Source organism: Mus pahari, chromosome 5 (assembly GCF_900095145.1).
Source record: "Mus pahari chromosome 5, PAHARI_EIJ_v1.1, whole genome shotgun sequence".
NCBI lineage: Eukaryota > Metazoa > Chordata > Mammalia > Rodentia > Muridae > Mus > Mus pahari.
In genome coordinates, this window is record NC_034594.1 from 63,659,071 (window position 1) to 63,684,938 (window position 25,868).

General features: G+C 47.6%; 1 protein-coding gene across 2 annotated transcripts in view; it reads left to right on the plus strand.

Moving 5' to 3' along the window:
- Armc9 (armadillo repeat containing 9) overlaps window positions 1-25,868 on the plus strand; it is a 126,124-nt gene that overhangs the window by 84,905 nt on the left and 15,351 nt on the right. For both annotated transcript variants that reach the window (XM_021198006.2, XM_029538986.1), the window contains exons 20-22: window positions 10,132-10,236; window positions 16,322-16,437; window positions 21,719-21,855. In XM_021198006.2, the coding sequence (XP_021053665.1) occupies window positions 10,132-10,236; window positions 16,322-16,437; window positions 21,719-21,855 (358 nt within the window). The remainder of the gene's footprint in view (window positions 1-10,131; window positions 10,237-16,321; window positions 16,438-21,718; window positions 21,856-25,868) is intronic.

The window sequence follows — 25,868 nt, forward strand, 5'->3', positions numbered from 1 at the left end:
TTGTCTTACGGGAAACCACTTGGGTCCATTCTGCTGCCTGCACTCTATCTGGAAGAATCTGAGTTTTCAAATGCACTGAGTGGTCAACCTTAGCTCTGTCTCCAGGCCAGTTGCTTAGAATCTGGTTTGTCTGGAGTATTATGTATCTAAAACCTCCAGTTAAGAATCTTGTAGTGTCATAAGGTCATGGACCGCTATGGAAGCCCCCTCTGAGAGCACCTAAATCCATCTCAGCTCAAGGGGTTTTTAAGGTATTCTTAATTCTTGGAATAATTGTTATCACTGTGCTCCAGTAACCTGAGGCATTCTCCTCCAGAATGGAAAGGCAGTAATTTTAGTAAAATTCCTCTAACAATGGTATTTAAGACCCACCCTAAAGAAGCATTTCCTTATTCAGCGCGTCTTAAAAAGTGGATTTTTAAGCATTCTCTCTTTCCTGTGGCTTTCATGAGTCACTCAGAGACACTCACCAGGTAACCAACAGGTCCACGTGGATACATCTGGCTGTGAACTTACTCACGTTCCCAGGAAGAAGCCACAGCCATGCGAGAGGTTTTACAAGGTTGATTAACTGATTAGACCTTTGTGGTTGTGAAGAGTTGGAATGTTGCAGATCCAGAGCAAAATGATCTGCTTCTTAGCCTCCTTCATCGCTATTCGCTGCCCATCTGTGTGTCTGGTATAACATTATATCCAACAGGTAAATTCTGTTGGAAGCTCTAGGCCCCGCCAACCCCCAAGATAAGAATGTCTCCAGATAGTGTCTGAGACCTATGGCAGAGTTTCCCTGAGTCTCTGTAACCCACCTACATATATTTGAAAAACGCCCTGATTTATGACTTTGTTCTGTTTTACAAGTATAAACATCTCATACCCATGTTGTAGCATGAGATCTGGGACTTGTGATTGCCTGAGCACTTCACTCTTATCTCAGAAGTAAAACCCTTATCCCTCTGAGATGAGGTCTCTGCTTGCCATCCACAGGACACTGAAGTGTGGCTGGCACTTGAGTGGCGCCAGTATCGCTCTTGCCTTCTAACTGCTGCTGAACCACTGTGGAGCAGCACACGGTGAGAGCTGGCACCCCGTGTGCTCTCACACACCTGAGCTATGCCTCTCACCACCCGCCATATGCGCCTGGCTCATAAAATCCACACTCCAGCTAGTTTCCATCCACTTGACAGTCAAAAAAAAAAAAAAAAAAAAAAAATGGAGTGTGTGCCGCTGTCATTGAAAGCTGTGTCTTGTACGGGCTCTAGGTTTCTGAGCCTGTGTTAGGTTCCTCTGTAGCCTGCAGACTCTGGCTCCTCTGCCACCACTAGCTTCTAGAACATGCTGGAACTGTGGTCACCTCTGGGTCTGTTTGCTTGTAAATGGAAAATAGATTTTTTTTTCATACAATGTATTTCCCTCCCTCTGTTCTCCCCAGCTCCTCCCCACCTCCATTCCTATTCCAGATGTACCCACTTTCTGTTTCCTTAGAAAACGAGTATCTGCTGGGCAGTGGTGGCGCACACCTTTAATCCCCAGCACTTGGGAGGCAGAGGCAGGCGGATTTCTGAGATCGAGGGTCTACATGGTCTACAGAGTGAGTTCCAGGACAAGCCAGGGCTACACAGAGAAACTCTGTCTTGAAAAACCAAAACAAGAAAGAAAGAAAGAAAGAAAGAAAGAAAGAAAGAAAGAAAGAAAGAAAGAAAGAAAGAGAAAAATAAGAAAAAGAAAAAGGAAATGGTTATCTAAGAAATAATAGTAAAATAAAATAAAATGTAACAAAAACAAACATCAGACTAGAATACAACCAAACAAGAAAAAAAAAAACAAAACAAAAACAAAGAAAAAGCATGTAGATGCAGAGACACTCAAGCCATAGCATCTGTGCTAAGGACCTGTCAGGTTAAAAACAACAACAAAAATGTGCTCTGACCTAGCATTCTGTATCTGGCATAACGCTGAGACAAAGAACCCCCAAAATGCCATTGAGGTCTGTTTGTGTTGGACATGGGATCTACCCTTAAGAGCCCTTTGTGTTTCTCCAGTGAGACGCTCTTAGAGAACACTGAGTTTCTTTTGCAAGTGGCTGTCTATTGGCGATAGCTTCTGAGTTAGGGATCGGGATGTGTGTCCGTTTCACATTTCAGTTCTTGGACTCCACCTGGTCAGTCCCATGCAGGCCTCATGCATGACGCCGCGGTCTCTGTCACTTAACACGTGTGTCCACCTATTATGTCTGGAAGGCCTTGTGTCCTTGGCCTCCTCCACCCGCTCTGGCTCCATCACTCTTTCCACCTCCTCTTCTGGCAGGGTTCCCTGAGCCCCGAGGGCAAGCATTTGATGGAGATGAGGACAGCCCTTTTCCAGCTGAGTGTTCCCAGGTCTTTTGCTCTGCATATGGTCAGGGTGTGGGTCTTTGTATCTGTCTCACGTGCTGCAGGGGACAGCTTCTCTGAGCAGGGCATGGATTGTAATTTATCTTTCTGGGTCTGAGTTACCTCACGCAGGATGAATTTTTTCTCCTAGTTCCATCCACTTACCTTCAGATTTTATTTTTCAGTAGCCGAGTAATGTTCCATTATGTATGTAAATGTACCATATTTTCTCTATTCATCCGTTGTGGGACATCTAGGTTGTTTCCAGTTTCTGGCTGTTATGAATGGAGCAGCATGAACGTGGCTGAGCAAGTGTCTCTGTGGTAGGATGGAGCGTTCTTTGGGTATATGCCTAGGAGTGGTAGAGCTGGATCTCAGGGTAGATCAATTCCCAGATTTCTGAAGAACTGCCACATTGCATTCCCACCAGCAGTGGATGAGTGTCCCCTTACTCCACCTCCTCACCAGCATGAGATGTTGTTTGTTTGATTGATCCTGACTATTCTGACGGTCAGTCGGTGTAAGATGAAATCTCAAAGTAGCTTTGATTTGCCTTTCCCTGATGGCTAAGGATGCTGAACTTGTAAGTATTTTTCAGTCATTTGAGTTTCCTCTTTTGAGAATTCTCTGTACCCCATTTATTTATTTATTTGGTTGGTTGGTTGGGTTCTGGTTTTTCAAGACAGGGTTTCTCTGTGTAGCTGTGGGTGTCCTGGAACTCACTCTGTAAACCAGGCTGGCCTTGAACTCACAGTGATTTGTTTGTGTTTGCCTTCCAAGTACTGGGATTAAAGGCTTGTGCCACCACTGCCTGGCTATACCCTGTTTTTTAATTGGGTTATTTGTTTCTTGGTGTCCAGTTTTTGAGGTCTTTGTACATTTTGGATATTAACTCCCTGTGTAAAACCCTTTTCCCATTATGTAGGCTCAGCTCTGGCACTGGCGGGCTGCTTTCTGGTGAGTACCACAGGTTCTGCTAAGGCACTTCCTCCTCTCTGATGGGCAGGTACTTCTCAGAAGTCCTGCCAGTGACTGCTCTGGAGCTATACAGGTCCCCCAGCTTTTCAAAAGCAAAGGACTTAAGAAGTATCCTCAGTTAATAAGTCATGGTTTTAAAGGAGGCAGCCAGGTGATCCCATTTACCAGATGTATAAATTGAGGCATCTACAAGAATCATGTCTTCCTGAATTAAAACCTCAACATGGAACTGTAAACCAAGGACATTTTGCATGAACATTATGTTCCTAAGAACACAAATAGTATTTGATTTCATGTTGTAGTAGAGAAACTGAGGCAGGAAGTCCTCTTCTCTGCCTTGGAAATCATCCATGGGCCCCTGCTTCTTTCTCTTATCTCATGCTTATAACATTAAATTGCAACTTAAGATAACTCACCTTGATGCCGTGTGCATATTAGTCACCAAGTGCAGAAACTGGCCTGCTCTAGAAGGTTGGAGAAACTATCAGTTAGCAAAGTCTAATTATAAAACACAGGGCTGGGAATGCAGCTTTGTCGGTGTAATACTTGTGTAGTGTGCACACAGCCATGGGTTCAACCCCCACCACCACATAAGCCAGGCACGGTAGTGGACACCTGTGATCCTAGCACATCCCTCCAAGGAGGCAAGAGGATCAAGGCCAGCGTGAACTACATGAAACCTTGTCTTTAAAGGGGGTGGGGGGGAGGGGAGGCTGGCGAGATGACTCAGCGAGAGTGCATATTGATTGCTCTTACAGAGTTGAATGTCCAGTTCTCAGTCGGTTCAGTGCAGTTCCCAACCTTGAGTAACTCCAGCTCAAGGAGGCCCCACAGACACCCACACTCTCATGAACATACAGATGTGTGCATGCACACAGGCATGTACATACACACATAATTCAAGTTTTTAAAGTACTTTCAATCTTTTAAAAAGCTTTTAACTTGTTCATTTAAAAAGCCAAAATTGACTAAATATTTAAGTGACTCTTTCTAGCTTGCTTTGCGATCATTTGCAGTTCAAGAGTGCTGTTGGCAAGTTTGGGTACATATAGGTTGATTTGCAAGTGAATGGGTATTACATATGTTCTTGTTGTCCCGGGTAAAGCAATCCTTCTGCAGGTATTGGCTGAGGTCAGCCCCAGAGTTTCTTTCTCTTTGAAATGGAATGTGGACTTTTGTTGTTTCTTAGTGTTTCATTTTCCCTCTTGGCGGGGAAGTGGTGTGTTACCAATCCCTCATGAAACTGTGATTCACATGCCCATTTCCAGGCCTCCAAGGCCTGTTCCCTGGAGAGGAGGCGAAATAGTACCTGGCCTAGATGCCTGCCCCTCACTAGACCGCAGAGCTGGCTGCCTCGTTCCCAAGGAGCCGTCACTTTCCTGAAACAATCAGGGAATGTACACATGCTATTTGATCCCTAAGGTGTTGCTATTTTGGTAAACTCAGCTCCAAGCCAAGCAGCAGCATAAATCCTACCCCTCCCAGAGGTGGCCTCGGGCTAGGGGCTCGTAGATAGCATTACCTTTGGGGACCTCCGAGTGAAATTTCAGGATGACAGGGCCTCTCGTGCCTGTACCTGCCCCTGCTGGGAAGAATGGATCTGGGCCTGGGCTTAGCTCACAGCAGTGACAAGAACCTGTTTTCTGGGTTGGACAAACATGGATTCTTGACCTGTTATTAGACAAAAACTGGAAAGAGAAAAGAATGAACCTGTGGATTCCAGGCTGTAGTCTTAGCCTTCCCTCCTTTACTCACTGCCATGTGGAGCAGTCGCAGCCAAACACCAGGCATCCCAGGTCCTTAAGAGACCCAGGCAGTCCCCACTGTGCGTCCGCAGAAACGGGCTTTCCTGCAGGGCATTGTGGACAGAAAGGACCTGCCCCTGAAGGCCAGGCACAAGGGGAGAGTCACTGTGAGCTCTGTACTCTCCAGGTCCAAGTTTCCTCCTCAGGCAAACAGGCAGGTTAGAGGACTCCCTAGTGAGTAAGGAACAAAGTGCTAAGGAAATTTGAGGTGACCTCCTTAATGCTGATGGGGTGGTAGCTGCTAAGCAGCCCACATGTGACCAAAGCAGTGCTCGTGGCGAGATCTGAAACCTGTCTCGGTGCTGTTTCCGGCCTGCCTGCTCTTCTGCCAGCTCATCCCTAGCTGACAGCTCTAGTAATGGCAGACATCACTGGCAGTGCGCAGCGTAGCGCAACACACACAGTTCAGGACAAGTGGCCCAGCCTTAGAACCACGCATGAGCCTCCATCTGCTTTAGGAGCTGATTTACCAAGTAATCATCCACGGAAGACCAGGATGCCCATAGTGTCAGTCACTGACAGGGAGATGGTTTGAAGGATGGTGTCTTAGTCAGGGTTTCTATTCCTGGACAAAACATCATGATCAAGAAGCAAGTTGGGAAGGAAAGGGTTTATTCAGCTTACACTTCCACATTGCTTGCTGTTCATCACCGAGGAAGTCAGGACTGGAACTCAAGCAGGTCAGGAAGCAGGAGCTGATGCAGAGGCCACAGAGGGAATGTTATTTACTGGCTTGCCTCCCCTGGCTTGCTCAGCCTGCTCTCTTATAGAACCAAGGCTACCAGCCCAGAGATGGTCCCACCCACAAGGGACCATCACTGATTACTATTATCCTTGATCACTAATTGAGAAAATGTCTTACAGCTGGGTCTCGTGGAGGCATTCCCCCAACTGAAGCTCCTTTCTCTGTGATAACTTCAGCTGTGTCAAGTTGACACAAAACTAGCCAGTACAGATGGGAAGGTTTGCTTTGGCTCACGGATTCAGTTTCCATTGCTCTGGGCAGAGGTACAGGAGAATAGCATCCCAGTGGGAGGGGACGGCAGAGGCTGCATCTCTCATGCCTTCCAGGAAAGAGAGCAAGGAAGGACCAGAGCAAAGCCTTGCCCAGTGACCTCCTCCTTCCAACCAGACCCTACTTTCTAAAGTCCCCAGAGCCTCTCCAAATAACATCTCCAGCACACGGTTCAGGCCTTCATTCCTGAGTGTGTAGGACCAACAACAACCCAAAATGGCTTTAATGAGCACAGGGACCCACATTTTCAGAACAGTGCTTCTTTTTCTTGTTGGGAAGTTGAGGGGAACCAAGTCCAGCCATTAGGCTGTTGAATGCACAAGGAATCAATGGCGGGCTGATTGGTCTCTCTCAGAGAGCATTGTCACCAGGGGTCCAGATACCAGGAGGCACCTCCCCTCAAGACTACACCACACTGGCTTCCCCTTGCCCTGCTCTCTCAGAGTCAGCCAGCTCCCTCATATGCAGCTGATACCAGTCTAAGCTGATTCATAGCGCTCTTGGCCATTTGACCTATACGGGATTGTCTGACGTGGAAGCAGCTCTTGGCAGGAAATGAAAAAGGGTGCGACACACTCACCCTGTTCATTTACAGCCTAGTGATATCTTCAGTCAGCCTTGGTGTCCAGATTCTGTGAGGATTCAGCCAATCAGAAATACTCGTGGGGAAAATTTGCATTTTATACCGAATACATAAAGACAATTTCTTTCCTTATCCCTAGGCAGTATAGCCACTGTTTACCATATCTCTTACAATATTCTTTTGTCAAAAATTGGTTGGAAGCTAGCCAGGTACAACTATGTGTACTTGGTAATCCTAGATGTTTGGAAGGATTGGTTGTGCCCAAGAGTTCAAGACTTCCAATGCTGGGCAACATGGGAAGATTCCAGACTCAAAAAAAGAGAACCAGTTGAGAACACTTGTGTAGGTCTGTTTTGGAGTCTCTTCTGTTTTGTTAATTCTCTCTGTCCCTCTGCCAGCAACACATAATGTGGACTACTCTGGCTGTACAGTAACTCTGGCACTCAGAGTCCTCCGCTCAAGTTCTACGTCTTCACAATTGTCTTAGCCTGTGGTTCATCTGCTCTTCCATTTGCTGGCACTTGAAGATATGGCACGTGGCCACCACGCCTGCTAAGAATGAAATCTTGGTTGATTTTTTTTTGTGTGTGTGTCTATTTATTTGTTTGTTGCTGTGTGAGACAGGGTCTCACTATATAGTCCTGAACGGCCTGGAACTCACTACGTATCCCAGGCTGGCTTTGAACTCATGAATGAACCTCCTACCTTTCTGCTGGGCATTTATTTGAAAGTCATCAAACAAACTTTAAGAATTTCAAGGCTCAGTTACAACTGAACAGACCTTGCCAGAAGGATGGGCTTGTGCCATTATTACTCATCGCTGGCCTCTGACACTACCCTAGCAGTGTAATAGTAAGTTCCTAACTTACAATTACATGGGAGTGGCAGCCTCTGTCCCACCTGGTGTCACTCCCTGGGTAGTGGGGAACCTCTGCCCTGCCCGACACAGATGAAATGCCCTCTGCTTGGCTTTCTCTGATACCTACCTGATAGGTGCTTCATCAAAGTTTTGGAGGGCAAACACCCTGGAGTCAGAGGCCCTCGCTGGCATGGTTGGACACACTGGTCACATAATGTTTGCTAAGGTTTTTCTAAAACATGTTCAACCTCCTAGTGTCCCCTTTCTTGTCCCTTGCCTAGAGGGAGCAGGCTTCAGAGGATTTTGTCTTCACCATTGACATTCCAGTTGCTGGCTTCTTTAGCACCAAGGCTGGCAGATCTGGGGGTCTCCTGGACTCCTAACTCGTCCACTTTCTCTCCATTTCCTAGGGTCTTGTGTGCTATTTTATGTTGTATTCAGGGCTTTAGTTGTACTTGACAACACTCCTGTTGTTGTTGGTGGTGGTGGTGGTGTGTGTGTGTGTGTGTGTATGTGTGTGTGTGTGTGTGTGTGTGTGTGTCCCAGCAGGGGTGTATCCATAGCCTCTCCCAGAAATAAAACCACCTTCTCTTTTTGCTGAGTCTCTGGTCCGTTGTGTGTCTAATCCTTGAAATTCTGCCCTGACTGTTGCTCTGGACTGAGTTCCTTCACTAAATCTAAGCCTTGTTTGCCCAGTCCTGGGGCCTTTCATCTTCTTGCACTCCAGTACACCTTCTCTTGCACTTGCCAGTGTAGTCTCCTTGCCACAGGTTGACTTGTGAAGGTTGTGAACCTCAGAGTCACAATGGTGTGTGTGCATTTTACTGCAGCATTTTGCAAACAATAATGTTCCCTTTGTTATCTCAGTGGATGTGTGTGTGTGTGTGTGTGTGTGTGTGTGTGTGTGTATGTGTGTGTTGGAGCACACATGTGATGTACAGAGGCCAGAGGAAGGGAGTAGATGCCCTTCATCACTCTACTCTGCATTCCTTTGAGACAGAGTCTCTCCCTAATCCTGGAGCTCCTTTTTCATCTAGGCTAGTAGCCAGCAAGCCCTCTCCATCCTCTTGACTCTACGGTCTTCCCTCCTGCAATCCTGGATTATAGACAAGCAAGACTCTAGAGACGCAGCTCTACATAGGTCCTCAGATCTGAACACAGCTCCTCGTGATTGCACAGTGAGCAGTCATCCACTAAGCCATCACTCCAGGCCTGTTATCTTATTTCAGTGACTGAGTCTTCTTATGCACTGTGAACACTAGGGAAGAACACGCTTCTCGTGTACTGCCTGCCAGCCCCAATAAGGCCTGTGTGTGCGGAAGCACTTACTAGTTGTCTGTGATCCAGTTGCTTAGCCTTTCACCTGGTCCTCTGACTGCCTCATGGCCCCATAAGACAGACTTATGTATGTGAAAGTGTTTACCAGCTGACTGTGACCTCACTGGTGGCCTTTCACATGCTTCCTTGACCTCTCAGAGAGACAGAGATATCCTGGCTATGATAGCTGCCAAGGGGCCCTTTAGACGTCGACCTGTCTCTAGCTATCTATGGAAGCACTTCCTGGGAGCCTAGCTTCCTCGGGGCTTGTCCAGAAACATAACTTTTAGATGCCTGATATAATTGTCATCTCTGAGGCTTATCGCCCCAGTCTGCTAAGTTAGGCCTAGTCCTGGAATCTTGTAACCTCCATACAATCTTATCTAGGCCTCGAATGTTTTCAGCCTCTGAGACTTCGTACTGAATAAGCTCACCCCTTCCTAGTTTTTTCTGAGCTCTGGCTGACTGATTCAACTCAGTCATGCTGGCTCAAACTCCTCTCCACTCTGATTCAATCCGGCTTCTCTTTCAACCTCTCTGTATTGCTCTGCTTGGCCTCAGACTAACTCTAGCAATCTGTTCTAACCTTCTGGCTCCTTCTTATTCTCTGGCTCATTCAGTCTTCACCTGTGTCTAGCTTGTTCTCTTTATAACCTGTACAATTGTCCTGGTAAAACTGCCTGCCTGCTTCTGTCTGCACTGCTCTCTTAAGTAGCTCCCCTTCCTCTCTCTTCTCAGGAGAGTTGGGCGTGTCCTATTCTGACAGATCTTTCCCTGATTCATCACTCTGTCTGCCACACAANTTAGATATCACTTTCAAACGTGGGTGCTTCCTTCTACAAACTAANTTTACCTTCTTTGTTTGGGATTAAAGGTGTGTACTAAGGGTATGTTTGTATTCCAGCCAGAGGGATTCAAGGTAAGTGCTAAGCTAGTTGCTGAGCCACACCATGACTAGAAACAGGTTTTTTTTTTCAGTAAATAGCACAAGGTTCACAGTGTGATCAAATATCCTGTAACAGTGATCAGCTGTGGCCCCCTCACTTTTTTTAGAGGGATCGTGAGCAGGGGATAGGTGGTTTCTGAGACCTGGTGGGACTTTATGCTGGCCTGAGACCTTATTTCAAGGCAGGTGCCTGCTCACTCTGGGGAGATCGTGGCTGAGTAAGTGTCTAGAATTCTCACCCCTGTCTTCTTTGAAACAGGAGGATCACGACATCATGGAAGCTGACCTGGACAAAGATGAACTGATCCAGCCCCAGCTTGGAGAACTCTCAGGCGAGAAGCTTCTAACCACAGAGTACTTGGGAGTAAGTACATAAGCCAGAGGTGTCCTGAACAGGAGGGGCAGGTGGACAGGCATAACTTAATGCCTTCAGTGATACAAGGGTCAGAGGAACTTAGGCTTATGAAAAGCTCCTTGTTAGCTGGTTGCTCTCAGTGGCCCTGAAGTGCCTTGGAGACCTGTCATAGATGGATAGACCTGCTGATGTATGGAAGTGGAGCTGGGAGAAGTAGGTACAAATGAGCCTCCCAGGAACCTCTGCAGTGTCTTCAGTGTCATCCACGGTAATGGGCATCACCAGCCGAACCTTTTTGTTTCTATGTGTTGAATCAGTTTAGAAGCTTTCAACACATAAGTAGTGGCTTAAGTTCAGTAGACAGGGAGAGAATAGGCTGAGAACCAGGGCTCTCCTGCATGTTGGGCATGGGAGAAGGAAGAGGGACCCTTAAGGAGAGAAATCAAAAAGTGGAGCAGACTGCAAAGAACCCGAAGGATGCAGCGTTTCAGAAGTAAACGTGTGGCCAATGGTGTCGCCGTCGTCTATTGTAGGGCCAGAAAGCTGCCCTCTGAGAGATCCTTGGTAGCTCTGATGCTTAACCAGCTCCAGGAGCCACTGGCCAGTGACCAGCAGGCTAAATAGGAAGGAATCAGGCTAGGGGTATAGAGCATGCCCTTAGCACACATGGGACCCTAGGCTGTACTGCCAGCTCCAAATACAAATAGGTGAATAGTCAAGTAGGAACGAGCCCCCATGAGGAGGAATCTGCTGCTCTACCCACAAGTGATGGCAGTGCAGGGCCACCGTGTCCCAGGTGCCAGAAAGCCTATGCATAGGCAGATAGGATGCTAACGGGTAAGCTTTCAGAAGGGAGGAGCAATTTCAGGGATATGAACAATCTAAACTGAAGTCCTCTGCTGGCGGGCAGAAAATGCTATTATCTTTCCAACAAGCTGTTGATGCTTTGAAAGTAATGGTTGATAGAGCCAGTTGTGTGGCTTCTAAAGTCTCCAAATAGGTGAACTGGAGAGGATTCCTTGAGCCAGCCTCTCAACAGGGAACAAGTAAAGCCAGAGGCTCAGGAAGGGGAAATGGTGCGGTCTAATGGCCTGATCCTTGACTGGAGCAAGTGGAAGCAGAAAGCACCCACCCATGCCCACTTCCACCCCCAGCTGGACCCTCATGCCCTCATCAGGGACTGGCTCCCATGGTAACCTGTTCTCATCTCTTCCCCATCATGTGAAGAATCTCCCCCAAGGACTGCATGGCAGTGTACACCAGTAGAACCTGAGGTTGAGAGACAGCCAGGGGCCACCTCATGGAGCTCTGAGTCATGGCAGGGACATGGGTTTCAAGCTTCATAAATGCTAGGAAACTACAGGGGTGTGGGTAGGAGAAGAACTCAGTTGATTTATATGTTAACCGGGCAGGGATGTACTCATTTGGTAGTGTGCCTACCTAGCATGCATGAGGCCCTGGGTTCTGTTCTAAGCACCGCAAAGGAGGCGGAGGCAGAAAGATCTAAAGTTCAAAGTCATCTTCAACTACATGGGAATTTCAGGCCTGCTTACGATATACAAGATGTTATCTCAAAAAATATTTTAATAAAATATAAATAAGTAAATAAAACATATCAACTTAGATTTACACTCTGGCTGCTTTGGAAAAAAAAACAGACTTGGGAACAAGAAGAAGAGAGAGCAGTTGGCGACTGAAGGAGACTAGAGGAGACTCTCCCAGTTAGGCAAGGTCTGCTGAGCAGCACCCACAATTGTCTCCAGAATGTATCATGTACCAGGGGAGCTGGCTATGGGGCTCTTCCCCATGCTGCAGCGGTGCTAGTTAGAGGTCAGGAAGGGGCTCCAAGTTGCTGGCAGCAGTCCTGAAGTATCTCTAGACTTCTGTTTTCCTCAGGGAACGTGCTGGCTTCTCTGCTGGGCTGCATGATAGATCAGGATTCTTCAGAGCATTTGCAGGATCCTCTTCAGAGCAGGTGACCGGGAAAACAGAGGCCAGTGGCCAGGGCTCCTGCAGGGCAGGGCAGAACACCTCAGTCTGTGCCTCTGACTCCATAGCACCCAAATGCCAGCACAGGGATTAACTGTGACATGGTCAGACATAACCCTAAAAAGAGCCCTCAGTTAAGTTTTTTGGCCGCTCTACATAGTTTACTGCTTTGTATAGGATCTTATGTAGATATAGTAACAGTTTGTAACAATAAAACCCAAGGCAGTGTATGCTGGGACTGCCATTGGTTGAACTCACTGGTGGGATGCCAAAGACTGCTTCCAATTAGTAAACCCAGATGACGGGCACTCAGAAATGGTTTCATTTCACCATAACCCACACTCAGAACCTCCACAATGTGTGCATGTCCCTTTCACTGTAGAGGGAATGGTTTGGGGTCCAACAGAAAAGTTCCACACACTCTTGCTTATCTCCTTGGTGTCCATTACCAGTGTGTGAGCAGTGCGCAGTCAGAATGAGGACAGAAAGAATTGCTTATATAGAGGTGAGGACCAAGGGCATCCATTTCCCATGGCTGCCGAACAAAGGACCACACACTGGCTGGCTTAAAACAGAAATGTATTCTGCCACGGGCTTGGAGGGCAGAGGTCCAAACTCCAGTTTTGATGGGGCTGGGGTGCCACCGAGCTCTGAAGGAGGAGCCTGCTTTGATTCTTCCAGCTCTTGGTGGCTCTAGGTGATCCTTGGCTCTGACCACTGCCTCCATCTTCGATGGCCTTCTCTCTTTGTGTCCTTGCCTGTGTTTCATAGAGGCACTCACCACTAGACTTAGGGCTCCCCGCAATCACCCAGGATGACCTGTTCATTTCAGAGAGCCTTAATTATATTTGCAAAGACATTTTTCAAATAAAGTCCTGTTGACAAGTATCAGGGTCAGAGTGTGTGTGTGTGTGTTTTGAGAACTCTTTTGAGCCTCAGCTCAGCTCAGCATCTCCTCATAGAAACATCTTTATTTTATTAAATCACACACACAGCTCAGTGTGGAGCAGAGCCACACATGCATTGCTAGTACCTCCATCATTCAAAACGTCCCTCTAAGTTGCCCTTTGTCACCCAGATCCGTGACCCGAAATTACCAGCCTGATGGGGTTTGCCTTTCACAATCATGATGCATAAAAGAACTTAATGTCATGTCTCGTAACTGCCTGTGCCAGATGAGGAAAACTAGCTGTATTAGTGACTTTTACTATGACCAAGCAGCTGACAAACATGGCTAAAGGGAGGAAAGTTTTATGTTGGCTTACGGCACAGGAAATATGGTTCATCTTGGCACAAGGGGAAAATATTGTAACTGCCACAGCCTGGTCCATGGCACAGGAACTAGTGGCATGGCTTGTTCATGTTGTTGCCATCGGGAAAGGCCTGGAAGGGCGTTGTCCCTGGGTACCTGCTCTGCCAAGCCACAATGCTGCCCCCCCCCCCAGAGCTGTGTATCAGAGCACACAGCACCTCTGTACCCAAGAGGCAGGTCATAGCAAATGCTGAAGAGGAGAGTAAGTTACTCTTTCAAGCTTACAAGAGAATATCAGTGGTCACATTTAGCATGCTGCTTGCCCATAATTCTGGTGAAGAAAGAGAATTCTGTACAGACATACCTTGTGTCTTAGTGACTCTTCAATTGCTGTGAAGAAACACCATGACCAAAGATACTTATAAAGGAGAGCATCCAACTGGGGGCTTGTTTACAATTTCACCATGCCAGGGAGCCTGGCAACAGGCAGGCAGGCATAGTGCTGGAGCAGTATCTGAGAACTTACATTCTGATCCACATTCAGGAGGCAAAGAGAGGAGACTTTGGAAACCTCCAGTCCCACCCACTAATGACCGTTTACTTCCTTTGTCAGCCACTTATGCCCAACCTCTGCATAAGGTTGGAGAGTCATTTCTCTCCTTCCACCGTGTAGATCTTGGGGATCCAATTCAGGCTGCCAAGCTTGTCACTAGCTGCCTTTACCCACTGGCCAGCCTGCCTGCCCTGAAGTACATCTATGTTTTCTTACTGGCATGATGGCACACACCTGTAATCTTAGAACTGAGGACGCTGAGGCAGGAGGATTGCAGGTTTAAGGGGAGCCTAAACTACATAGATCCCAACCCACCCCCCACCCCCCAAAATACAAATGAGAGTTGAGGGGTGTGGCTCCGTGGTAGAGCGCTTGCCTGGCTGGCACTCAGTCAGGATTTCCTGTCTAGCAATGTAAAAAGAGAGGGAAGGAAAGACGATGAAAGCTCAGGGGCGCACCATTTAGCTTCAGTTGAGCACTGTGGTTACTATTCTTGTTCTGCTTCTGTTGTCGCTGCAAGTTTTTTGATGCAAGCTCTCACCATACAACCCAGGCTGGCCTAGCACTTGAGATCCTCCAGCCTTGGCCTCCCTGATGCTGGGACTTGAGGCATGCAACAGCACACCTGGCCTGATCAGACCCTCCATCTGTAATCCAGATGGAAGCTGTTCTTTTGGGCATGACATAGAGCCACACCCTTTGTTACTCTGAAGCTTCTCCGGCATCCGCCTGGAATTCAACTTGAAGGGCCCTGCCTAGTGGGCGGGCAGAGCCCAGGCCAGGCCTCTGAGAAGTCCCTCAGGTGTCCCTCAAGCCCAGCAAGTAGGAGGGAAACTCTGGCTTATAGAAATGGCTAAGGAGTGGTCACTCTGAGTGCCAGATGCCCCGCTGGGTCCTATTTTCAAACATCTGAAAAGCGATTGTAAGTGATGTGTTAGTTGTCCCTGAAGGAGGCACTTCAAGGCGTGAGCCAGCAGTACCTCAGACTCTACTGGAAGGAGCCCTGGTGGCACTGACCCTTTCTCCAGTAGCTTAATTACTAGCTTTGTTTCAGTCTCACCAAGTACCCAGGCTAGCTGTAAACTTGATACACATCCCAGGAGAAGGCTCCTTGGGAAGGCCCAGATTCTAACTAGCCTAGCAGAGGTATCTGCCTCCCTCCCGGATGCTAACATACAGGCATGCCCCGCTACACCAGGCTGGGATGTTGGCTTTTTGTCTCCTCCTCCCCGTCCTCCTCTTCCTGCTCCTCCTCCTCCTCCTCCTCTTCCTCCTCCTCCTTCTTCTTCAATCCACCTGTTATTTTTCTCCCTTCTTACCTTCAGAGATCCAGGCCCCTTCAAAGCTTAGAGCAGCTACTGTTCTCAACTCTACTTCTTCCTACGACTTTCTGAGTTCTATACTGCTCCTTGTGATCATATACTACGCTAAAAAGACTCCTCTCTCCTCATAACTTTTGTGTTCTCAAGTAACCTGAAGCATGGGTCCTCTTTAAGTACCCCCATTTTTTTGTTTTGTTTTGTTTTTTTAGTATTCTTTATTATTACTAGGTATGGTGTGTGTGTGTGTGCGCACATGTGCTTATATGTGTGTTCATATGTGCATGTGCATGTGGCGGTCACAAGTTGACAGCACATACCACTTGTCCACCTCCATTGCTTTCCACCTAACACAAGATCTCTCACCAGATGTGGAGCTCTGGAATCCGGCTAGTCTACTTATCCTGTTTACCCCAGGCTTCCCCTGTCTGTACTTCCCAAGCTAGAATTACAAGCGAGGCATCATGTCCACCCATCTTTTATATAGGTGCTAGGGATCTGAACTGTGTCCTTTCTTGCACCAGCCCAGTACCACCACCCCCGTTTGTTTGTGGGTTTTTGTTGTTATTTGGTTTGGAGACTTTTTGTGTGTTTGTTTTGTTTTTTTGAGGCAGGGTTTCTCTTTGTAGGATTAGCTGCCCTGAAACTTAACTCTGTAGACCAGGTGGGCCTTGAACTCAGAACTCAGAGATCCTCTTGTCTCTGTCTCCCACATGCTAGGATTAAAGACTTTCACTGCTACCACCTGGCTTTGCTTTGTTTTGTTTTTAGACAAGAGTTTCAGGTAGCCAGGCTGGCCTCTAACTTGCTGTGCAACTGAATTCTGATCTTCTTGCCTCCTAAGTCCTAGGAATACAGGTGCCCTCGAACCTGGTTTAAATAGGATCGTGTCCCTGGATGCTCGTAACCTTTAGTCCTCTCTGCTTTCTGGGTGGGCTCTTAGGGACCCACTGTCTCAAACCTGTTTCCTCCTTCCACCAGATCATGACCAACACGGGGAAGGCACGGAGGAAAGGGCCAGCCAGTGTGCAGTGGAGTGGGGATGAGCCCCTTCGTCGGCCAGTCACCCCAGGTGGCCACAGGACAGGGTGCCCAGTGTAAGTTCGGGATACAGGAAGCGGGAGTCTATTTTTCTTAAACTTTGCTTTGATTAATTGCTGTGTAATATGCATTAATGCATAATAAAGCTTTCATACTGAAAAGCATTCTCTTTATTGTTTATCTGGTGAGGATTTTTGGAGGGAAAACAGTTGAGGTCCCATCTCTCCAATACACGCTTCCAGGAGGAGAAGGTGGCTGTCTGAAATCCCCCAGCCACTTCCAAAGGCTGGTGTTGGCCAGGGTCATTGCAAAGGAAAGTTGGTGAGCAATGGTGGGCTCACCTAGTTTGAACTCCTACCCTGTTGCTCATTCCTGTGGCTTAGCCCCACAGGCCCCAGTGCTAGGACTGGAGTGTCACAGCTCTATTTTAGATGAAGTCTCAAAGCAACTGTGTGGCCTGGGGTATGCTTGAAGCCCTGGGTTCTATCCCCAGCACAGGAAAAAAAAAAAAAAAATGAGGGAAAGCAGCCAGGCACTGTTTATTCTCTGTAGCCTGGTTTCTACCTCTTGACAGAAAAACAAAACTTCATTCAGCTTACCTGGGCTGAGCTGCCAGTCAAGAGTCCCTTCTGGGATCTTCATGACCTGTGTTTTCCTGTTTAGGGAAAACTATAAACAAGCATGTGTGAACAGGAGGTCCTAGAGAGCTGGCTGAAAGCCTTCCATTACCCTCTCAGAGAGTAGTGGCCGTACCATAGTTTAACAGCCACACCATGTTTTCCTTAGTGCCTATCGCTGGACAGTTTGATTCTTTCCCATTTTACTGTGTGGTAACTATGATAAACAAGGAAGCACTTAGCAGCCAATAGGAAGGAAATACCTGTCTTTATGAGCTCCATGTCACAGCTACCAAGAACACTAATGTCCAGCATCAGCTCTTGCCAAGTTTTGGCACACATCTGGAATCTGCGGTATGATACTCCACAGCCCCCACCATAGATCAGTGCTCAGAAGTCTGTTTGATTAGCCTCCTTGTGCTTCTGTATCTAGGTTTTTATTCTTAATTATTGATACACAAGTTACTATACTGTCATTTTCCCTCTCACACATAACCAGTACTTTCAACCTGCAGAAAAACTGAGAGGAAAATCACACTAAAGAGATAGACCTCAGCATATACCTCCTCAGATAGCTGTGGCAGCTGCCCTCATGCAGTCAGTGTCATGTGCCCGTGCATTGAAATGTCACGCTGTACCTATAAATATATGCAAACACTGTGATGATTAGCAGGAAATGTCTTTTTAAAAGAACAACCACGTTACCACACCTGTAAGTTAACAGCAGCGTGAACTACGCAAGCAAGCCATTCTCGCCCTTACATCTGCGGGGTTCTTTGTCTTGATCTTGGAGATAATGAGAGATGAGTATTAGTGAACCTGGTTTATAAATGTGATCCATTTGGGATAGAAGCAGGCAGAGGAACTAGGTAATTCCCGTTGGACATGAGGAAGGAGGAAACAAATCTTTCTCATTTTTAGAGAAGAATTAAAACTCTGGCTTCACAACCAGACAAGCACGATGTAAGGACATTTTAATCAGAAGTGACCATGAAGCTAACAAACGTAACCCCTCACCAAGTGGCAGTGGTCATCTTGGGCCAGATGACCTGTTCTGTGGGAGACCCGTGAGCATGCTTTTTTAGCATGTGGGCTCAGCCAGCTCCCTGCTAGAGGTCATATCTGGGAGGTGTTTGGCCAGGATGGACCTGCCCACCCATGTGCACACATCCTGAATCCATTGTCCCACCCTCCATGAAGCAATGACTGCCCCCAAGTCCCTCTGCCAGGTAGATTCAATATATATATATATATATATATATATATATATATTTTTGTTTTGTTTTGTTTTGTTTTTGTTTTTCCGAGACAGGGTTTCTCTGTATAGCCCTGGCTGTCCTGGAACTCACTCTGTAGACCAGGCTGGCCTTGAACTCAGAAATCTGCCTGCCTCTGCCTCCCAAGTGCTGTGATTAAAGGCGTGCACCACCACACCCGGCTTAAACTTTGTTTTTTTTGAGACAGAGTTTCATTTTGTAGTCCAGGCTATCCTCAATCTCACTATCCTCCTGCCTTAGCCTCCTCAGTGATGGGATTACAAGTGTATAACACCACCTCCAAGTTCAACATTGTTTGCATTTCTATGACCAATGGGGTGTAAACTCAGTCCTGGGGACCCAAAAAATAAGTGAGATGTGATTCCTACCCTCAGAAACAAGAAAAGGCAGGACATGGTAAGACGGTGACAATATGCAGAAACCCCCAGCCTCCTGAGGGCCATGAATGACTGGTCAGAGTTCCTACCTCTGCTTCTTGGATTTACACTCAGGGAACTTGATTCTCCATTCACAACCACCAGCCCCTGTGTAACCCTGCCTTGCTTCCAGATAAACCCAGAGTCTTAGCACTCCTGGGGATACTTAGTGAATATGTGTTTCACAGATTCAAGAAGCTGGCGCTCTCTGGGTCAGGATGTGCAGGGGGTATTTGTTACTACATTGTTTATGAAAAAAATATCTAAATGCTGAATATAGAAGGTTGGCTTCCAAAGTTACGGTAATCAACACAAACAGTATTGGAAATGTGTAACAGAATTAAGAACGGTTAGTGACATGGGAAGATCCTCACAATGTGACAGTGCAGAGCTGGATGGAAAAGTAAATATAAAGTATACAGTGCATAGCCAGACTGGCCATTGGTCCCAGGCTTTTTTGTATATATGTATATATTCGCCACCACCCCTTCCTTGAGACAAAAGTCAGGTGTGGTGGTTTATGCCTTTTTTTTTTTTTTTTTTTTTGGAGATAGTTTCACTGTGCAGCCCTGGCTGGCCTGGAACTTCTATGTAGACCAGACTGATCTTGAGCACACAGAGATCCGACTGTCTCTGCCTTCCTAGGGCTGGAATGAATGACAGGCACCACAGTGAGACAGGGTCTTCTGGGGCTCAGGCTGGCCTGGAACTGCTATCAACAGAGGTTACTTCACCTGGCCGTTCCCTTGCCTCCACCTTCCAAGTGTGCGTACCCGCTTGCCTGGTTAATGCAGTGCTGGGGATCAAACCCAGTGCTTGCCGAATGCCAGGAGCCACATCCTCAGCCACCTGTTTGCATTTTTAAAAAAACACTGAAAAGACACCACAGTTATGGGGTCACCTGTGGGTACTGTGGTGGGGACCATCTTATACAACTTTTGTATTATCTAAATGTTCATGATAAAGTCTGGTTTTCTCATCAAGAACTAAAAGCCTAAGGTAAACATGGGTCCAGAACTCTACCCTCTCTCAGCCTCGTCATGCGTGGCTGTGCCTCCCAGACCTGACTCCTGTCCACACAGACCTAACTAACCCTCTGGATGCCAGAGGCCCTCTGCTCCCATCTCTGCACCTAATGCTCCTGGTGCTCTTTCTTCTGCCCCTCCAACCGCTCCTTCCTTTAGCCTCTCTGTACACTTGAGCGTGTGGATCCCTCCCGCTTTGATCCTCTGCCCACGTCCACCAGCCTGTATTTCCTCCACAGCGCTGCATGCTCAGCCATTGACTTCCAGGATCATGGGTGACTTAACCATTCCCAACGCTTGGCACCTTCGGGGCCCACTGAGCTCTTGCAGATACTAACCAAACTCCCTCCCAGTGGCTGTCCACCCCTGTCCCTGCCACAGTGGACTGATCTGCCACTCCCCTGTTTCCTCCTAGATGCTATGCTCTGGACAGAGTCTGGAGCCCTGATCTGAGATCTTCACCCCCATCCTACTCTCAGATGGCACTCCAGCCCAGCTTGTACATAGTAGACGTGCCTCACAGCACCCCAGGAATCTAGGATCAACATGAAGGCTCAGCCCCTGCCTCAGGGACTGACATTAACCCTCTCCAACCCCCACAACAGGCCAGCCAGATCCCCACCCTTCACCGTTGCCCTTGCCTTCTGCCCTCCTGCCCTTTCTCTCTTGGCTTCCCATTCATCATTCCCTCTTGCCACCCTGTAACCCATCATGACCAACGGAAGGATTCTTCTAACACAGAATATCATTTCTTTGGCTCCTCTGTCTCCCGTGGGCCTCAAATCTAAATATCTTTTCTCGTTCCTCTTTACCTTGCCTACAATCCCTCTGCTTCTTTCCCCTTTTGGCCCCCAGAAAACCTCAGCACAGCTAGATACTGAGTGGCCTACACACACACACACACACACACGCATACACACACACAGACTGCCTCAGACCTGTCCAGGCTGACCCACAGAGCCTCAAATGCTTGACCTGTCTCAGGGACAGCTCTCCCAGTCCTGTCTCTTGCCAAATCTGAGTATGGTGTGGCCAGTCAGGACCAGAACCTACCGCCCATTTCCACCAACATGGGGCCAGCACAGCAACACGCATCACTCAGAAGATCTCAAGTTGCCTCTGCCTTGCCTGCCCCGTTCAGGGCTGGCAGGATAGGGTATCACAGTAAGCCTCGACCTTGGAGAAGAGGTTTGTGTCTTGTTTGACGGACACATCAGAGACCCTGTGCGACCCATAGCTCTTAAGATGTACTGATGTGTGGGAGGAGGTCCGGCTGTCACCTCCCAGGGAGTTTAGCCAGACGGTGTCATCCCAGCACTTGGGAGAGGCAGGCAGGAAGATCAGAAGTTCAAGATCATTCTCAGCTACTGCATTCAAGGCCAGCCTGGGCTACATGATCCTACTTTAAAAAAAAAAAAAAAAAAAAAGCAGGCAGATTAAATAATGGCTCAGCAGGTAAAGGTACTTCCTTGTCACCAAGCCTGATGATCTGAGTTTAATCACCAGGTTCTCCCATGATGCTCCAAGTGGTCTTCTGACCTCCATATGTGTGCTGTGGTACACACCTGCACACACACATTAAATAAATAAATAAATACATACATAAATAAATGTAACTTTTTTTAACTTAAAAAGACAAAACTAAACAAAAAATGTTTTTTTTAAGATTTATTTATTTATTATATGTAAGTATACTGTAGCTGTCTTCAGACACTCCAGAAGAGGGCATCAGATCTTGTTACAGATGGTTGTGAGCCACCATGTGGTTGCTGGGATTTGAACTCCGGACCTTTGGAAGAGCAGTCGCGTGCTCTTACCCACTGAGCCATCTCACCAGCCCACAAAAAATGTTTTTAAATGTCCATTTCCCAAAAGAATCCCCGGCACAGCCACTGCCTGCATCTTCTTGTAATGCTACTCAGCAGTCAACTATCAAGTACCTCCCAGTTATCTGTATTTATTGTTCGTTTTTTCGTGTTTTTTTTTTCTTTTTTCCCTGCAGGCTAGGAGACCATCTCATTTCTCCCCAGAATGCCCAACAAGCCAGAAACGGGTGCCCGCGGGCCATGCCAGTCGCTCATCCAGATGACTACAAAGAGGGCAAGCCTGGTGTTGCTGGGCGTGGCACGTCCTCTTCATGTAAGAACGCTGTGGGTGCCAAGCCGGTCCTGAGCTCCCGGGCTCAAGAATCCAAGTGACTAAACAGCAGGCCGCAGGGGCATGCCTGCTCCTGGGAAGCCCTCTGGCCTCACCCACAGCCCTGGATCCCAGAAGTCCACAGGCCTCCAGTCACATCTAGTGTCCCGCCTATCCTCCAGGTCTCATTGAAACAATGTGTCTACCGCTCACAGCTGGCAGCTCCCAGAACTAGGTTTTAATACAAGACTTCAGAGTAGCGATCTCAGCTTGCTCTCTCTCTGGCTTAGCCCACTTTCCATGACTAAAGCAAAATGCCTGCCCCGGAGTGCTTTATTTTGTGTGTGCCAGGGTGTCTTTCTCTATCATTCTCCATCTTATTTTTTTTGAGACAGGGTCTCTCACTGATCTTGGAGCCCACTGATTCAGTTAGACTGTCTGGCCAGCAAACCTCGGAGAACGTTCTGTTCCTACCTCCCTGGTAATGGGATTGCAGGTGGACACCACCATGCTCTGGTTTTCATGTGGGTGCTGGAGACTGAACTCAGTCCCCATGCGCTTTACCAAGTGAACTATCTCCACAGCCCCTGGAGCTAGGTACCTTATCTAGTTCACAGTTTAGGAATCCTGAAATCTAAGACCCAGTGGTCCCATTACTTCAACCACTAGTGAGGGCCTATTTGGCTGTGCCATAGCATGGTAAATGGTGCCACATACATGCAAGTGATCCAGAGCCCATGGCAAGACAAGAAGCCAGCAACCAGGGAGGGCCAGGCTTGCTCTTTGAGTTTGTGGCAATTCCTTTTTGAGGGAACTGTGAGATTCCCACAATAACTACATCAGCACCTTCCCCTAGGAGGTGTCGGCTGGTTAACCTAATCACCTCACCCTAGACCCCACCTCCCGGTCTTACCACCTCCACACTGCCAAAGGAACCCTAGGGGGACATTCCCTACCTTATCTCAACCAGCCCAATATAGACCTGTGACCAAGTTTCAGTATCTCAGAGTCTCATGCTGAGAGTTCAGCCTGTGTTAGAAGGTTCGGTGGCATCAGAATGTGTAGTGGGGCACACAAATAGCCCTGAGGTCAAAATGTGCTTTGAAGCATCCAGTCAGTGGAGCTTAAACAGAAACCGCTGGGGCATAAAAGCATTTTTTTTTTTTTTTAGCTACCACAGGAGGAAAAAAAACATTTTGAAACAGAAGTCTACAGAGTATTTCTTTTTTAATTTTCAAAAGGAAATTGAAAGGATTGTGAGCAAGCCAGATAAGACTCCAATCTCCATTCCAATAGGAAAAGCCACAAAGTAGCAAAGCAGATCTCAGGAAGAGAAACTTCAGCTCAGGGGTGGTTCAAGTCAAAGGCTCACATGCCAGGATTCTGAGGGACCAGCTAGTCATTGAACCCAAGGAAGGGCCCTGTGACCTAGGGGAGAGGGATGCTCAAGGGTCCTTTAGGTTATGGGGAGCTTCAGAGCTTTTGCCAAGTCATTAGTTATTTGGCCTGTGTTTGCAGTTGTAAATCCCATTAAGTATACCTTCACCATGAGGTATTAGCTTGGCCATCCAGTGATGTCTGCTGGTTCTGCTGATCCAAAGGATGAGGGTCTCTTTGTTTTACAGTCCTCATACATACCCAGCAAGTGCTTTACCACTGAGCCACACCCCCAGCACCTGGTCCTAGCTCTTGGATAGATGCCAACCTCAGCCTGCTCCAAGGGCTGGGACAGTATTCCAAGTGTCAGCTCCTTACCTTGTCCCTACTCACTCAGCCAGCCTGTGTCCCAGGCTCCCCACTGGCTTCCACTTCCGTGTAGGCTTCATCTCCTTCGTCATCGGCTAGCTGGGCCTCTGGGCTGCTTCGTTGGGGCATTTGCTCTGTTTCTGGTGTAGACTCCACCTTTCTTCTACCACCCTTCAGCCTGGCCCATCTGCAGTCACCCGGCCTTTGAGTACACTAATGCCAGTCTGTCTGTTGGCTTACTGCAGTTCTCATCAGCCCAGGCCTGATACACTGATGGCTCAAGCTCTCCTGACCCCATCCTGTCCATTGCTTTGTCTCTTCCCACTGGACATTAATTGGTCTGAGGAAAGTTCTTCCCCAGCTACCAGGTCATAATGAGTGTCAGCCACACACTGGTTAGGCCCAGTGTGGTGGCACACCCTGGTCATCCCAGTACTCAGACAGAGGTAGGATGGCTGCTGCAAGTTCCAGACCAGACTAACCTATATAACCAATGAGTATCAAGTCCAGCTATGGCTACATCCTGAGGATCTAACCTTTAAATAAACAAACAAAAAAAATCACACAAGTGAGCAGATGCCCAGCACTGTCTGAAGTGGACTTGCCACAGAGGAGGTACACATATCCATCTGTTCCAGTGACTGCCAGTGTACACCCGTAGAGCCCTTTCCTCCCAGATGCTGGCTCTGTCTTCCATGGGCTCATTTTACTTAGGTGAGCTCCCAGAGTCCACAGTGTAGCTCATGATGGGGGAAGTGACAGGAGAAGTCGGCTGCTGTAGTTGCCACAATAAAATACCTTGGCAAAAGCAACTTAAGGCTAAAGGGGATTTGTTTGGCTCACAATTTCTGGTCATAAACCATCATTGTAAGAGAGTCGAGGAAGGGCTGGAGAGATGGCTCAGTGGTTAAGAGCACCAACTGCTCTTCCAAAGGTCCTGAGTTCAAATCCCAGCAACCACATGGTGGCTCATAACCATCTGTGATGAGATCTGACACCCTCTTCTGGTGCATCTGAAGACAGCTACAGTGTACTTAGATATAATAATAAATAAATCTTTAAAGAGAGAGAGAGAGTGTCAAGGAACTGGAAGCAGCTAGTCCTATTCCACCCATATGCAAGAGCAGAGAGCAATCAGTATGCATACAAGCTAATCTTCAGCTTGTTTTCTACACTCTAATACAATCCAGGGTACCCCACCCAGGGAATGGTTCCACCCAGAGTGGGAGAGTCTTCCTGTCAATCAGGGATCCTCACGCATGCCCACAGGCAACCTGATCTAGACACACCCATAATGGAACTCCCGGCCCATGTGATTTTAGACTATGTCCAATTGGTAATTAAAGCTAACCATTAGAGCCAGGCAATAGAAATGCCCGCCTTTGATGTCAACACTCAGGAGGCAGTGGCAGGCAGATCTCTTAAGTTTGAGGTCAGCCTGGTCTACATAGTGAGTTCTAGGCCTTAGAGAACTTATCTCAATATCACACACACGCACACACACACACACACACACACACACACACACACACACAAAACGACTGGCTTAGATAGTTAGATTCCCACTCACAATCCCCTATAAAGTCCAGTTCCAGGGAATCGGATGCCTTCTTCTGCCCTATGAAGGCTTCCGAGTGCAAATGCTACACAGGCATACACACACATAGACCTATGAAAAATAAACAAAAAAGTAAAACATAACGAACAACAAAGGTCGACTATCACAGGAAGGATGGACTGAGAGCCTCAGCAGGGACTCACCCATGTCCTCTCTGCTGCTGTCATTATGCTGTCCCTGTACCCTGACCCTAGGAAGCTCGGGTCCTGGAGGTCTTTCCTGCCCTCGTGGTAGCCTTGGAAACCTGTGAGTGGAGGTGTTCTGGTGCAGAGCGAGCACCTGGTGTGTATCCACTCGGATTTACTCAGTGTGCGAAGCCTTTGTCTCGCTAAGTTCCCGCCCTGATCAGAGAACACAGCCCACCCAGCCGTGGGCTCAGAGAAGGGTCAGCAGCGGGACATGCTAGGCCCGGATAGACTAAAGACCAGATCACCTTTTAGGTGCCAGATCAGAAATGGATTTCTTGTTTGGGTCAATAAAAAAACCTCTTGCTCTGAATTTGAGGGGAAATACAGAGCGTGTTCCTTTATATTTAATATAGAATAAAGAAGAGAAAAATTAAAAACATTAACTAGGTGGTGGCACACACCTTTAATCCCAGCACTGGGAGGCAGAGGCAGGTGGATCTGTGCAGGCCAGCCTGGTCTACAGA